Source organism: Candoia aspera, chromosome 15 (genome assembly GCF_035149785.1).
Source record: "Candoia aspera isolate rCanAsp1 chromosome 15, rCanAsp1.hap2, whole genome shotgun sequence".
Taxonomy (NCBI): domain Eukaryota; kingdom Metazoa; phylum Chordata; class Lepidosauria; order Squamata; family Boidae; genus Candoia; species Candoia aspera.
The window spans coordinates 1,400,103-1,416,117 of record NC_086167.1 but is presented as its reverse complement, the minus strand read 5'-3'; the positions used below and the strand labels follow the sequence as shown (position 1 = coordinate 1,416,117).

Sequence of the window (16,015 nt, the reverse complement as noted above, 5' to 3'; positions counted from 1 at the left end):
TGCCACTGCCAGGACACTTGTGCAAAACAACAGTTCAGTTTTTCTGTGTGGGTAATGGCTTTACTTGAGAGCAGGAAAAGGGGCAATTGAGTCAGACAGTTTAAGAATCACTGATATGGAGTAAGGTGATGAGGGGGTCAAGATATTCCTCTTTGGGGCCCAAGGTTGGAGAAACACGGCCACGCGGTGACGCAGGTGCTGGTCTAGAGATGGGGAAACCCCCTGCCCAAGTCCCCTTCTCTCATCCCAACTTTCCTCACAGGGCGGTGGTGTGGGGCAAAGTGGGTGGAGGGGGCGCTGCTTGAATGAAAGGTGGGATGTGCCCAATAATGAATAATGAGCTTTACGGTCTGGAAGCTCAGGGGTGGTTTGAGTGGATGCTGGCCAGTTGGGGATTGTATCTTGGCCTGCACCCGGATGATCTAAGCTTCCCTTCTCTCCTTCCTCCTCCTCCTCCTCCTCCTCTCCCCTTTAAAGGCAACAGGATGCAGAATGCCCCACAGAGTATCTGCAGCCTCTCGAGATGCAGCTCTCTGGAATGACAAGCAAAGAGCTGGTTTCCCAGGCGGAAGGATTGCGATGAAGGCACGAAATCGCCCAGGGAGTCTGGCGCTGGAACAGGCCGCTCAGTGGCCCTCCAGACCATGAAGTGGCCACATGCTGGAGGCTGTATTTTCCGCATGGCCTGGAGCTCAGCCAAGCCTTGGCCTCCTGAAGGCCACTTTGCCTCCCTTGCTGTAGCAGCCTGAAGTGACCTGGGTCAGGAGGAAAGAGCCCTGTGGATCTGCTGCCCTGCCGCTATGGACACGAGGATTCCCGGGCACCCTCTTGCACCGCCCTCACCATGCTAGTGCCTGGGAACGAAAACTTCCTTGCTGACGTAGTCTACATTGTCCTTGAACTGGTCATTGCGCTTCTGGCTGTCTTGGGGAACATCCTGGTCTGTTGGGCGGTCTATCTCAATAGCAACCTGCAGAACGTCACCAACTACTTTGTGGCTTCCCTGGCAGCGGCTGACATTGCTGTGGGGGTCCTGGCCATCCCCTTTGCCATCAGCATCAGCACCGGCTTTTGCGCTTTCTTTTACGGCTGCCTCTTCATCGCTTGCTTTGTCCTGGTGCTGACCCAGAGTTCCATCTTCAGCCTCCTTGCGATCGCCATCGATCGGATTATCGCTATCCGCATACCTCTCAGGTGAATATGCAGAAAAATGCAGAACTGCCCCATCCGGAGGGCATTCCCTGCAGAACCCTGTGGTTAGGGTTTAGCAGGAGCTGGGCCCACTCCAGGGGGGTGTGAATTGCCAGGCTCAGCTGAGCTGCATCACGTGGCGCAAACCTTTTGGCTGTTCCCGGGGAATGCAGCCTCCTTCGACACAGGCAGAGCACTTCTCTGCTGGACAAGGAAGCCGCCCGCCAACAGGATCTCTGCTTTTTGCAGACGCTAGGCTAGTTCGTAAGCCACTGCCTTGCTCACATCCTTCGGTGATCCAGAGCATTAAGGGTGTTACCTACATTCACCGAAAAGGAGAAGTAGAACAGGGTGTTCTCTGTGCATTGCGACAGCTCAGCCCATATCCCTGAATCACCTGCCCCAGTGGCTAACGGGTATGGGGCCTGGATCCAGGGGGGAACCCCACAGCAGGATAGCCAAGGGGAAAGCAGCCATCCCCCAGCACTGCCCTCTGGAATCAGTTGTGCACATAGATACAGGGTCACGCCTTCCTAGCCAGGAAGGGTCTCCAAAAGGGTGCCAGGGCGGAGGTCCAGGACCACCACCAGCCCTACCCCTTCCCTCTGAACACGGGCCTTAAAGGGCGAGCTAAGCGAACTCAGCTCAAAACCTGGGTCAGAATCACACTGAACTGAATCTAGGGAACCTGTTTCCTCCGAGAGCGCCTGGCGCTGCTCAGCACCTAAGCTCCCTGCGTAGGAATGAGCTGAGGTTGGAGAAGGTCTTTTAGAACAGCTAACCGTTCCTTTAGATTTGTGCAAATTAGAAGAATCAGAATATTAGCTGCTTAATGAAGATTATGAAATGCTAAGTGCTAACAAAGGCAAGACGGAGGTACTGAAATCCTATTTTGCCTCAGTTTTCTCCACAAGGAGGTAAGTGTATTCTACTAGGAAATTGGGAAAAGCAGGATGAAGGGGCAGAATGGAAGAAAAGGCATCTGTGCGGAACTGCAGATCTGACATCAATGTTTAGGAAGACTCTAGAAGCAGGTTACGAGACTGACCTATATGTACCTTGAAAACGATGTGGTAATTACAAGAAACCTGTATGGATTTGCCAAGTGAACCTTATCTGATTGGCAGACTAGTTAAATGAGAGTTGGATGGGATGAAAACTAAGTTGATGTATAATTGGCTAAAAATCCACCAGAGAATCAGATTCAGCTAAGATATCGAGGGAGGTGCCTCAAGGATCAGTCCCGAATCCTTTGTTCTTCAGTATTTTGTAATAATGATTCAGGCAAAGAAACACAGGGATGCTTAACAGATTTGCAGGTGGCACAAATAGGGCGGGATAACTGATATCCTAGAAGACAGAAGTAAAAAAAAAACCCTTAATAGCTCAGATAAGTGGGATGAAAATAGCAGAATTACATTTAACAGAGACAGGGGCCAAGTGCTTCACTTAATGGAAATGGCCATTAAGAGTTCCTTCATTTTTTTTAAAAAAAGGAATACCTTTTTACTTGTAATTAATGTCACTCAACACCAGGTTCTCTTTCTTTGGGAACTTACATGAATGATCATTCCCACATCTGCCACCTTTGTTTAAGGCCAAACAGCTTTTACTCTCTCTTCCTGATCACCATCTTCTTTCCTTTTTCAAACTCTCCTTTTGTCCTCTTTTTGGGGGGTTCACACTGAAAAAATGGTCAGATCTAATTGCCTCCCAGCAACCCTTTCTCATCAGGCACCTCTTTGCAGACAGAGTTAAATGGGGACCTCAAGACTTTACTTACCTGCTTGGCTTATCAGTTTTCTGTATCCACTTGAATAGTTCATTGCAACTCCTCACATTAAATCTTTAATGAACACAGCTCTTAGAAATGTGCCCCTTTGAGTTTTGCTTGTCTTCCATATTGTCATCCTCAGTATGAATCCATAAGGAATCATAATCAATTACAAAATCCCCAGGGCATCTGGAGAGAGCTCCCAAGGGCTTCTTGGAGGCCTTGAGGGAAGGAGATCTACGCTCTCTCTTCCTCAGCGATGGTCCATCCCACCGTCATTGCCCACAGACGTGCTCTCAGAGAGTGCAGAAGGGAATTGTCAGAGAGACCTGTTGGGTCCATTTCAAAAAGCAGGAATAAGGATCAGAAGGCCAGCCTGTGGACTGCACCCCTCCCTGCTCTCCACAAGCTTTCAAGAAATGCAGGAAAGGTGCAAGGTCTAAATTGGCTAATTCTCCATTCTCTGGAACCTTCAAGTTCTTCCATAGGTTCACTGTGATGCTCATTCATGCGCTGCATCTGCCAGGGCTTTGTCCTTGAAGCCTTCCATTATGGCTGGTATTCCAAGGGCCAGCTGACTTCCCACATTTATTTACTTATTTTATTAAACAAATTTATATGGCCACCCAACTCACACATGGTGACTCCGGGAGGCTTACAGAATTAAATTTGGCTTTAGAATATCCTCCCTTGTTTTCCAGGCAGTGTTTTTCTGGCTAACGTGCCCAGCCTTCTTGCAATTTCAACGAAGTCCTTGATAGGCCTGTCTGAAATGAGCCCCAAGAACAAAAGGACTAATTCAAGGATTTCCTCACAGCCATGCTCTGGATGTCACCCCTAAGGATTGAAGGGTTCACTGGGTAGGCCCAGGCCTGGAAGCAACAACATGCCCCAAAATCAAATGCACAAGTAGAAGATGGGGCTACCAAGTGGCAGTCATACTTGTGAAAAAAGAACTCCAAATACCAGCTGACTTCAAATCGAGTATAAGTTAGCAGTGCAATGTGGCCACAAAAAGGCACACCATCAACAGAAATATTGTTACTAAATCACAGGAAGTGATTGCCCACTTTATTCTGCACCCGTCAGATCTCCACACAGAACCCCCCGATCATTTTGGGCACCGTTTTAAGGAGAATTCCAAGAAACAGGTTCAGAAAAGGCCAGTCAGGCTGATTGGGGGATTAGAAGCTGTCCTGTGAAGAGGAATGGCAGGGGCTGGCTGCGTTCAGCTTTCAGAAAGCTAAAGGGGACCCCTAAAAAACGGTCAGGGCCTGTTCTCCACCACCTCTGCAGGCAGGACACAGACGGGTGGGTTTAAGTTGCCGGAAGGCGGAATCTGACTGAAACGTCGGAAGAAGCTTGCGAGTGGTAAGAGCAGTTCAGCAGGGGAACTGATTATGCCAAGGAGCAGAGGACTTCCTGTCCCTGGATGAGCTCAAGGAGGATGGACAGCCATCCCTCGGGGCTCCTTTAATTCAAGTTCCTACCCTCATTTGGGGGGGTTGGAGTTTCCAAGGATTCCATGGTTTTAAGGACATTTACCAGCTGGCCCAGAGTTGTTTTCGTCTTCTAAGTCCAAGTTGGGTTTCTTCAGAAGCAGGGCATTTGCTGTCTCTTGTAAAGAGGCCAACAGCAACCCTTCTTTCAAGGGGCAGTTTGCAATTTCCTGGACCCAACAAATTTATCCCTCTGCGTTTGATCTGGTCTTGGACTGTAATAAATCGTTCATTTGTTCCCTCCACACTTGGCTTTTGACACTACAATAGAAGCCGCAAAGAACAGGACACTAGCTGGGTGAATGTGACTAAAGTGTTGGGAGCGTCCTCAGGCCTCATCCAGCGTGATCTGGACACGAAGTGGCCTCATGCAGCAGAAGGCAACGTGTTGTTTTGCGGGTCCTGCTTAGCAAGGTTGCTCAAGCACCTCCGGTGGCCACTGGCTGAGCAATTAATTCTCAGGGACTGAATCTAAGAGAAAGCTTTTATTATCAGAAAAGCTTCACGGAATCCATGAAAGCTTGTCGTAAGCCGACAGCAAGAGTTTAATGTAAACGTATACTTATATCCGTAGCCAAGAAAGTCGGAAGTCATTCTTTTTCCGTATTTTTTTTCTTTTCCTTTTATTTGTCTGCACTTTTGACTTTGCTCTTTTTTCTATTTTGCTTTCTTACTTTACTTCTTTTCATTTCTTGTTAGCTTTTATCCTTTTATCTTAAAATTTTAATAAAGTTCAATCAAAATTATTATTAGAAAAGCTTTATACGCAGATTAAGTTCCAATTTACAGGGATGCTGCAAGTGCCTTCCCCCTCTCCCTGCCCTCCCCCACTCCCCAAAATCGCTTCCTCAGAGGAAGCCATTGCCTGATATTGGAGCTCAGGAAAAGATCTGCTTAGATTGGAAATAAAAGAACACTAGCACAAAGAGATAAAAAGTGAAGGCTTCCCCAACCCTTGGGATAAGGGTTTTGTTTTCTGTTTTTTTTGCAAAAATAGAGAAGTGGTTTCCCATTGGAGCCTTATCTTAGTAGTTTCCCCACCCACCCATCCCCACCGCCTGCTTCGCTGTGAGTCCTTGGAGAGCAGCAATAGACCAAAAACTGTTTCAATGGCCCCAGCTGGATTCCCCCCAGCTGTGGGATAACAGCTGGGCAGCTTCAGAACTTGGCCTGAGCGAAGTTGGGGCAGCTCTTCCTGTTCTGGTAGTTTCCTTCATCTGATCTCCCCACCACCAACAACCCTCCATGACTCTTAACAATGAAAAGCTGTAGTGGATTCTCCTAAGCAGCAGATTAGGCAAACAATGTTGGAAAAGTCCAAGGAGGGAATGGGGAAAAGAGGGAAAGGAAGCCACGTTCTCCAGACTGCTTATAGGTCTTGCTTTCCTTTAGTGGCTGTACAAATGAAAAATGGTCTTACAAAACCTCGGCTTAGAGCTGTTGAAGTCCCCCAGAAGCAACAGGGAAGAGGTAGGGCAAGACATGGATGCCTGGCCCAGTGGCAGTTCATAAGGGTGGGCCAAGAAGCCATCAGAGCTCCACTTCTTCATGTCTGGCTACAAGAACAGTGGAAAGCTGAGTCCTCCTTACTTTACAAATGGACGTCTCGAACCCAGAAAGTGGCACAGAATGTTTCAAACACAGATGCGCCAGACAACCATGCTCAGAATTCATCAGCGGCACAAAGATAGCAAACATCAAGTGTGACTCACTAAAAGGCACTTTACTGGAAACTCTTTACGTTAAAAAATAGGTAACGTCTTTAGCCAAGAATCACTAGACCTTTCTCAGGATGAACAGATGTTGAAGTGCTCAGTTCCTACCCCTCATTCTAAAAAGATACACTAACTCCCTGTGGCAGACCTTAGAAGGGAGGACAGGCTGATTACCTCCCTTCTGCTGCGTGTCAAGAGTGGACCCTCTGCCGTCCGTCACGTGATGAATGAATAATCTGAGCCTGGCCATCCTGAAGGCTGTACCTGAACAAAGATGGAAAGGCAAAATCAGCTCCCATTTCCAATTCAGTGCATTTATTAGAGAATTCAGCAAACAGGAATCAGACACAGTTTATTTAGAAAAATGAGCATAAAATAAAGTCACCAATTTTATCTCTGAAGATTCTTCAGAGGGGGGTTCCTTGTCACATCTCTGCTGTTGTTAAGACTCTGCTCTTTGCCAGCTGTGGGCAACAAACAAAGAGGGAACTCGAAACGGACGCAGCAGTGCCTTCAGCAAGTGGATCAGGTGATTCTACTCTTTGCAGGGTGCAGTCTCAGCAGTCTCAGGGCTTGTCAAAATAGAACTAGGACTCCACCTTTACCTAATTCATTCTTAATTTTTAAAATTAATTTATACTATTTGTAAGCTGTCTTTTAGGACAAAAGCCCTCTTAACTCACTGGTGCCAGGGGGAGAGCAGGCTACTTCTGGGGTCTGTCAGCCCCACCACTGCAGCCCTCAAGGCCCTTCTGTTGACCTTCAGGGAGGGTTCCACCTGGAAAGGAGTTATCCGCATTTATCAGGAGGTCTCCTTTTTAAAGGAAAAAATGGACAGAACAAACACCCCAATGTCATTGGCCCCAGGGATCAGTATTAGCCTATATTGTGTGAATCATCAAGTTATATTATTATTCTCACCTTCATTATAATACATGCCAAATAAAATTTATTTTCAACTGATTGGCTAACTTGATTGTATCTGAATTTGAATGCGCACTAGCCAAAGATGAGTCTATGAGGCAATTTTTGGTTTTCTCCTCAACTCTACTGATAGTGTAAAGGGGGATTGGCAGTGATCCTGCACCCCGACCTCCAGTCCTTGGAGCTTGGAAGGAATTCTGGCTGTGCCTGAGTCCTGGTGATACACAGAGCGGATTCACCCTGCCTTAAAATGGCCATCATATCCGTCCCCCAGAGAATGGCTGGGATCTGTAGCCATGTGAGTGGGTGTAATGGGACCTCCAACCGAGCATCCTTAGTATTCTCCTGAGATTAAATTTCCAGAATTCTTTGGGGAACTCCACAGTGAACCAATTCATATAAAACCAAGGTTTATTTACAGTGTGGATAGAGCCACAGATCCAAGGCTTCCTTTTGATAGAGGATCCTTTTAGGGTGAACTTAACAAAGCTTTTTTTTTAAAGGCTTCAAGAGTGGAGTGCAGTTCTGATCTACCTCAAAGGAATGATCTGTTTGGAACCGAGGGCAATACCAGGCATGGCTTGAGTTCTGCTGAGCAAGTGAACTGAATCCCACTGTCAGTCAGTCAGTCAGTCAGTCAGTCAGTCAGTCAGTCAGTCAGTCAGTCAGTCAACAGCACTGGTGAGCACTTTTCACCGCACCAGATCTCAACTTTCTCCTGTTGTGATGGGGCAGTTTTTCAGCAAGAAGAAGCTGGAATCTGGATACCAGGAAGCACTCAGTAGTTTGTCAACTGATCAGTTGTGCTGTAGTCCCTTCCCATGTGGATTTGATGTCATAGGTTTGGTCTAGTTTGGCCAGTTTGGTCTTGTGGTTAAGGTGCTGGGCTAGAAACCAGGAGTCTGTGAGTTCTAGTCCCACCTTAGGCATGAAAGCCAGCTGGGTGGCCTTGGGCCAGTCCCTCTCTCAGCCCAACTCACCTCACAGGGTTGTTGTTGTGGGGAAAACAGGAGGAAGAAGGAGTGTTAGGGATGTTTGCTGCCTTGAGTTATTTATAAAAATAATAAAGGTGGGATAGAAAATAAAATAAATAAAGGGTTAGTTGGCAAGGTTGATTTCTTGGCATGGAGCCAGTTTGGTCTAGAGGTTAAGGTGCTGGGCTAGAAACCAGGGGACCGAGAGTTCTAGCCCCGCCTTAGGCACAAAAGCCAGCTGGGTGACCTTGGCCACTTGCTCTCTCTCAGCCCAACCTACCTCACAGGGTTGGTGTTGTGGGGAAAACAGGAGGAGGGAGGAGCACTAGGTATGTTTGCTGCCTTGAGTTATTTATAAAAAAATAATACAGGTGGGATTAAAATTAATTAATTAATTAATTAATCTTTGCTCTCCCTCCAGGTACAATGCTTTAGTGACAAGCTCACGAGCTAAGGGGGTCATAGCCATCTGTTGGTTCTTATCCTTCATTATTGGCCTGACACCGATGCTGGGCTGGCACAAAAGAAACCTGGAAGAGGAAGGGCAAGGCAAGAATGAATCCTTCACCAACTGCAGCAGCAATATGGCGGCTTGCCTCTTTGAGGAGGTGGTCACCATGGAGTATATGGTCTACTACAACTTCTTTGCCTGTGTGCTCCTTCCTCTCCTTCTGATGTTTGGAATCTACCTGAAGATCTTCATGGCAGCCCGGCGACAGCTCAAGCAGATAGAAAACAAGATGATGCATGGGGAACGATCCCGATTCATTCTGCAAAAAGAGGTCCATGCAGCAAAATCCTTGGCCTTCATTGTTGGGGTGTTTGCGGTATGCTGGCTCCCGTTGCATGTTATTAACTGCTTCACGCTCTTCTGCCCCAGTTGCAAACCCCCTCCCGTCTGGGTCAAGTACATGGCCATCCTCCTGTCCCATGCCAACTCTGTGGTGAATCCACTGATCTATGCTTACCAAATCAGGGAGTTCCGCCACACCTTTCGGAAGATCATTCAGCAGCACATCCTGTTCAGAAAGGAGGGGTTTAAATCCGCCACTGCCAGCCGGAGGACTTCTGCTCACGACGGAGATGCTGAAAACGCCAGTGTACAGATCAGTGAATATGCCCTCAATTTCTGCACCAGTGGGGACTTCAGTGGCATCCATAGGGATGATTTGAGGGGGAAAAACATGTGCATGGGGTGGCCCCCAAACCAAAGCGGACTAGCTGGGGAAGTGAATGGGCACCTTGTACCTTCCTGCAAAAATTGGGTGCTCCAAAAAAATGGAGCCTCATAGCCAAGAGCTTCTTGGGGTTCCTGGGTTTTATGCTAATTTGGAGGCTTCATTGGAAGCTCCTGATGCGTCCTGAGGGTTCTGAGGCTGTTGCTGTGCTGGAGCTGAATCTTCACCGGCTGCAGCATTAAAACAATGAGGAATACGTTCAAGCCATTCTGAAGGAATAGGGAAGAAGAGGTCTGCCAGAGCAGGGAGAAGGGCACCAGAAGAGAGGCCTAGGGGCAGGCAGGAATCATTGCAGGCGAGATCAGACAAGCCACTCACACTTCACGTACGCTTTAGCCTTGGAGGACGGGGGAGTGGTAATAACTCGCTTGGTCCTACCCATCTGTGGCCACATTTTGCCATGGTCCAGATGCGCTTAGAGAGAGAAAAAAACTGTGGGGAACTGCACCTGTTTGCTGCAGGAGGAGAGGGAAGGCTCCAGGAGGTGGTCACCATTGATTCCATCCAGCCGCTTGGCCAGAAGCCCCTGCATTTGGGGACCAGGATAATCGCTGTGCAAATGCTGTTGTTTGTGTAAGAACACAAGTAGGGCATTTTACAGAGCAACGTAATTGTTGCCCAGCTGCTCTCATTCCACTGGAGTTTTGTGGGGCGCAGTGACTGCTCAAGCAACCCAGAAGTGATAGCATAGCAACGTTTCCTCCCTGTCGGGACTGTCTTGTTGGAAATAAATGGGCTGCTCAGTTCCAGTTCGTGCCAACAACAACTCTTTTGACCCCATTGCGGTCCAGCTCACCAGTAGAGGAGACTGGAATGAGCACCCAGATAGCTCATTCAACACTGAAGGGAGGTGGGGGGAGTCCAGCCCTCCAGCTCGAGCCGGATGTCTGGTCTTCTGCAGAGTTCAGGGTCCCTGAGCTGAGCCTGGAGCCACCGGTGTTTCAGAGCTAAAGGCCACAAAGCATCTCCAGCATGGCTGAAGCTGAAAGAGTTGGTGGACATCATCCTCAAAGCTACATTTGCTAATGAGCATTAAATAGTCCCAAGTGAAGATCTCTGACAGGTCTCTGCATACTTTTCAAGCCCATTTCACAGCTGTTTTCTTTTCAGTGGATGGGCGTGAGCTGAGCCATCTAAATGGCCAGCTGAGCCGCTCCCTCCGTTGGTTCATGGCCTGCCTTTTCATTCTTAGCAGGGACACCCAACGGATTTAGGAGGCCTTAGTCAGGACGGGAATGAATGTAGGGGTCCTGCTTCTGCCAGTCCCAAGGATGCATGTATGTATGGGCACTGGACAAGAGTGTGGTGGAACTGGGAGGGGGCTGGTACAAAGTGGGGGGGGACTCCTCCCTTTGTGTATCTCATTGCCCCACAGCAGCAGGAACAGCTCTGGCTAATAGTAAATGGCCATTTGGAGACTGAAGAAGGGTCTTCTGCAAGCAGGGATGTGGTGGTGCATTGTTGTATTTTAGGGGCCTTGAGAATACAAAGCAGCCTTTCCAGATTTTTCTTGTTGCCATATTTGCTAAACCCTTTCTCTGTTTATAGCCATCTCCCGATTCTTTTCTGGTTTCTCCCTAATTTTTCATAACTTGTTATTACACTTTTTCTAGAAGCATAAAACAGACTTTAAGCAATGAAAGGTGACACGTGTCATGCCATTTTCATTGAAGACATCCCGGTGGACTGGGCCTGCACAGCTGACAGAGGGGAAAGGCCACACTGATAAATTAGAAATAATGGCGGGCTACAAAGGGATAGCTGGTCTGGCTATCAGCTGTTGGGTGGCAAGTGGCAGGGCGGCGATGATGGAGCTGGCAGTGTCAGTGAGGCCTGGAGGCATTGGCAGCATGTCTTTTAGGGCAGTGGCAGCGGATTCTTCATTGTTTGCAGCAATGGATTTATTGAGTTTTCAAAAAACACACGTGGGGCACAGGGCTGCTTGGCAGGCCGCATACAGCTTGCGGGCCGTATGTTGTGCAGACTATGTTTTGGGCTGGCATGAGTGGAAAATCCTAGTTTCTGTCGTATCTTGTATGAGGAATCTCAGCACCACTGAAGTTTGTGGGATGCAGGCTGCATTCCCCAAGGAATTACGTATTCTCCAGGTGTGTTGGACTACAGCTACCATAATCACCAGCCAGGCCAATGAGACATGATGATGGTGGAAATCCAGTCTCTCTGAGGCCACCTTCTGTGTGGGGCCTGGAGCAACGAGACGGAGGAGGGAGCCCGCTTGGACCTCCTCAAAGGCCAATGGCAAGGGCTCCAAGAAGCCAAGGGTGGCTGATCGACATCTGTCCAGTGGGTGATATTCTGCAGGGAGCTCTCATGGCATGAAGAGATGCCCAGGCTAAAATGGCATTGTGTGCCATGCAAGTATAAACACACAGTTAAAAATAACCTTGTGCTTATCCTCGGCACCTTAAACAAAGTCCTGGAGGTGGTCTGCACTTTCCCAGACTTCCAGAGAGGATACATCTGGAATCTGAAAAGAAAGTATTTCAGAACTGCCCCTCATCTACCCCTTTCCTGCCGCCCAGTTCTCACAAGGTAGAGGGCATCCATGCAGGAGAGACCAGGCACTTGGAGGACAAAAGGCAGAAAGGACCTCAGCCCCCCTCATTTTGATCCCTGGGGGGGGGGGGGACCGCTCCTCATACTTCTGAGCTTGGAGTAATGAACCAAGCCAGGCAGAAAAGCCCACCCCGCAGCCTCCAGCAGATGGAAGAGACAAAGCACAAAAGACCAGCAGAGCCAATGGTGCCCCTGAGCCCGTGGGCCTTCCTGGCAGGCTGCTGACATGAGAGGATTCATCCTTTGGCACCCTCCTTCCCGTTACTTTTTCTTCAAGCTTTAAGGCTCCCCCCTCCTTCCTTGGCGTCTACAGAACTGCTTCCACAATTGAAAAGACATTCAGGGGAATTCACGTTCGTTGCCAAAGAAGAGCGTGCAGGTCAAGGCCGTCTTTAGGCTGATGAACTGCGATCCACAGGCAGCTCTGGAAGCGTGGGAAAATGCCAGGCCACGAATGCTTGACCTCCAGAAGTCCCGGTTGCACGCAGAAAGTCCTTCAGGCCGAAGCCTCAGGCCGGGATGCTGGAGGAAGAGCAGACAGTGAGGGCCCTCCCTCCTTCCTGTGCAGCCCTCCTCTGACTTTCCCAGCAAACAGTGGCACGTTTTCCCCCTCCGGATTGCCACAATAGCGTTTCCAAGCTAAAACTGAGAGGAACCTCAGTGACACAAATGAAAAAACCACCGTCCAGGCTGCAGTTCGCTTGTCTGGCAGGAAATGGACGTGACATCGGGTGACGGATCAAGAATGCATTTTCTGGACACACATTTCATCCCTCCTCCCCAAAGGATAACCACTCTTGCAGATGCAATAACAATAATCCATAAAAGCAGCAGCTAAAAATTAAGAGATACATTAAAGGAATACATTTAATCATTAAACAAAGGATTAAAAAGAGTTAAGTGCCCGAGAGAGGAAGGCGCGTTTCCTTCCTGAGGCTGCTGTGGGGAAGTGCTCCCAAGCGCTGCACCAGGGCAGAAAAGGTGGCCCCTCCGTCCAAGCCTGGGGCCCTGCGGACGACTCCTGGCCCTTGGCCGGGAAGGGGCCGGGCCCTGGCGAAGCTCTTGAAGAGTGAGTAACTGGTGCCCAGGAGGCCCTTCCCAGCTGATGGTGAGACTGCTGGGCCCTGATAAGAGAGGCGGCTGCAAGTGCAAACAGTCGATAAAGCAGGGCACCAGGGAACTCCACTCCGCTTCCAGAATGGTTGGGGGCAGCTGCTGAGTCATCTGGCCAGGCGCAGCAGACTGAAGATAGGCCTTCATCGACCAACGCCACAAAGGAAACTCCGCGGGCCAAAAGGGAGAGAAGGCCGCTGAGCAGTGCCGAGGCACTCGAGTCGGCCACTAACGGAAAGCAAGCAGAGCCAGTGGCAGCCGAGAAGGCCCGCCTGGTCCGATGCCTGTGCAGACGCGGCTTGTTGTCAGAAGGGAGGGAATCTGTTCCATGCCTTCCGCAGAGACCTGGGCATGCTGCACAATAACGTCCCATAAATCCATGGCAGCTTCGTTTATCCCGAAACCCATATTAGAGAGCTAATGATGTTTTCTCCAAGGAAGAGGCTCATCAGCACCCCTTTCATCCCTTCGGCCAATGATTCTTTCCTTGCAGCAAAAGGGGGGGGGCTGTTTGGTGTGGGCTGTAGTTTGAGGACTGGGGAGCAAATATCAGCATTTGACTCTGGACTGACTTCGCCGTTTTGAAGCAGAGTGCCCACTCTGAGAAGTGCACAAATAATAGCTTCAAATTAGGTGGTTTGTTCATTTGTTTACTGATGGTTGTCGTGCTTATATCCTGCCTTTCCCCTGGGAGTTCACCCCAGTGCATGCTGGAGTTGACACACCAACTTGTCACACAGGACAACCATATGATCGTCCCTGCTTTTCCTCCTGCTTCTGCAGCAACTCTGTCTTCACATCATCTGAACATAAAACAATCAGATTTCAGACTGAAGATGCTCCTCCTCCAGAAACCGGACAGACCACGTGATCCTGTCTTCTCTAAATGACAGCAGCCTTCAAGGGAACCTTACTAAGCTGTCACTCAAACACAGCGTTTCTCCACCTTGGCCAGATGTGTGGGGAATTCTGGGAGTTGAAGTCCACACATCTTAAAGTGGCCCAGGTTGAGAAACGCTGCTCTAACACTTCATGTCCACTGAGACAAATTCTTGGGCTGAACCCGCCAATTCCAACTTGCACCTCACCCAGTCTCTGTTCAAGTAACTGTAGCTCTGGTCCACCTGTACTTGCCTGAGAAATTCCCAGCACTGAATGTCACACGAAATGGAGAGTGTGGCTTAGTAGATGAATGGGTTACTTTCATGAATGCAGCTGTCCAAGTTTTAACTCCAGGAAACTGGGAAAAGGTGCTTTGATAAACCTCCAGCCCACTCCCGATAATTGGGCTGAACATCCCCCTTGCGCCTCCCAGGAATGACTCTTTGGTCGAGGCATTTGTCTCCACTCAGAAACTGGAGGCCCCACCCATAAGGTCATGTCGCTTTCCATTTGTGACTCCCCCAGGATGTCTTCGGCCTTTCTCCTTTCACGCTGCTTGTTAACCACAGAAAGGTGGCCTGAACACCTTCTGGACAGAGCACTAGAAGTGCCGCTGGCCGGGGGTTCTTTCTGAGCTGGACTGAGAACGTCTGCCTAAATGCTGGATTTACGCATCCAGGAACCGAGGACATTCTTGCTGTCCACTGTCAATTAAACTCTCAAACTGCATTGTGCGACTGTCTCCTTTTTTCCTTAATGGGAGGGGGAATATTTCATGGCTTGCAAAACTCCCTGTCATTGCTCTTGGTTTGTGGGGACACCACTGTGGGGATTGCAGGGGGTGGGGAATTTTCAATCTTGCTTATTTGGGTTGTTGTTGTTTTTTTGCTTTGTAGAAGCTTTAGGTATCCATTTCCACCTTGATTTTAGCACCCCTAACATGCCCGTTTTCATCCTCTGTAAAAAAAACAACAGCCGTAATCCTCCTGGATGTTTCCATTATTGTTCCACCCCTATTCCTACATTTTGATCCCACGCGTTTGGTTTTGCTGCGATAATCCAGACACGAACCAATCAAACCCTGGACCGGCCTTGCCATCTCTGTGGCCGGGAAGCACCGGACCGACAGCCAGCATTTCAGCTGCAGTTGCATTGGCGGAGAGCTTTAAAGACTGTCTCTAGATGAGTTTGGATTCCCACCTCACAGATGATGGACAGGCTCCTTTCTATATTTGCACCTTTCCACATTTTTTAAGCGAAATGCTGCAAAAACCACCGTTTTGCCACCAAATTTGATGGCAAGATCTTCTCTCCCACCATTCACAGGTCCGGGGGGGGGGGCGGTGTGCGAAGGGACATCCTTCCCCCTCCCGCCTGCGTTTGGTCTCTCCTGGGGACCTGCCGTCAGCCCCTGTGTGGAGACACAGGCCATCCGCTCTGGGGCAACCCCACGCAGCAGCAGCAGCAGCAGCAGCAGCAGCAGCAGCAGCAGCAGCAGCCCAACCTGCTTTTCACTGAGCTGCTCCTGAAGCCAAAACAACCAGCCCGGATCGCGGCGGGTCATGCCGATGGCGCCACGTCCGGGCAACAGCCAGCCCCTCCCATCCACGCAACCTCCCTGGCTGCCCCTCCCCAGTCCTTGCCTCTTCCTTGTGGATGGTTCTCCCCTCCCTCGTTCCCATTCTTTTCCGCTGCTTTCCCAGGTGTTTGCATGCGTGAATGCCTTCCCACGGATGCCTTCTCTCCTTTGACACTGACGCAGACCCCACCCGGCGTCCCCTCGTCGGACCGTCGCTGCTCCAATCCCGCAGGAAATAAAGCAAAGGGAACGGGTGGCTCCTCCCTCCCTCTCACTTAGGTGAAAACTTGCTGGCAAGGAAGAAGGAAGGTTCAGCTCCATAGAAGTAAAGTAGCATCTCCTGGGGCCCCGGAGCGTCCTCACCCCAACGTTCCCTGCACCGCAGCACGACGCTTCCGGTGAAAGAAGGAAGGGACCAGAAGCATTTCAGCTTTGCTGGGGAGGGGGAGCAAGGGGCGCGTGCGTCACCCAGCCCGGGCAGAAGCGGAAAGGGAGATGTGAGTGTTGGCTGGAGGGGTGGGCTTCTGGAGGGGTGGGAACAGGAAGTTG

General features: G+C 49.6%; 2 protein-coding genes across 2 annotated transcripts in view; both read left to right on the top strand.

Moving 5' to 3' along the window:
- The window catches only part of SPECC1L (sperm antigen with calponin homology and coiled-coil domains 1 like), a 113,921-nt gene that overhangs the window by 89,664 nt on the left and 8,242 nt on the right, over positions 1-16,015 (top strand). The gene's annotated exons all lie outside the window — the stretch shown is intronic.
- On the top strand, positions 542-9,603 carry ADORA2A (adenosine A2a receptor). Its single transcript, XM_063315700.1, has 2 exons — positions 542-1,194; positions 8,499-9,603. Exons 1-2 carry the CDS (start codon positions 845-847, stop codon positions 9,367-9,369), a joined length of 1,221 nt encoding a protein of 406 aa, XP_063171770.1. The 5' UTR covers positions 542-844; the 3' UTR covers positions 9,370-9,603.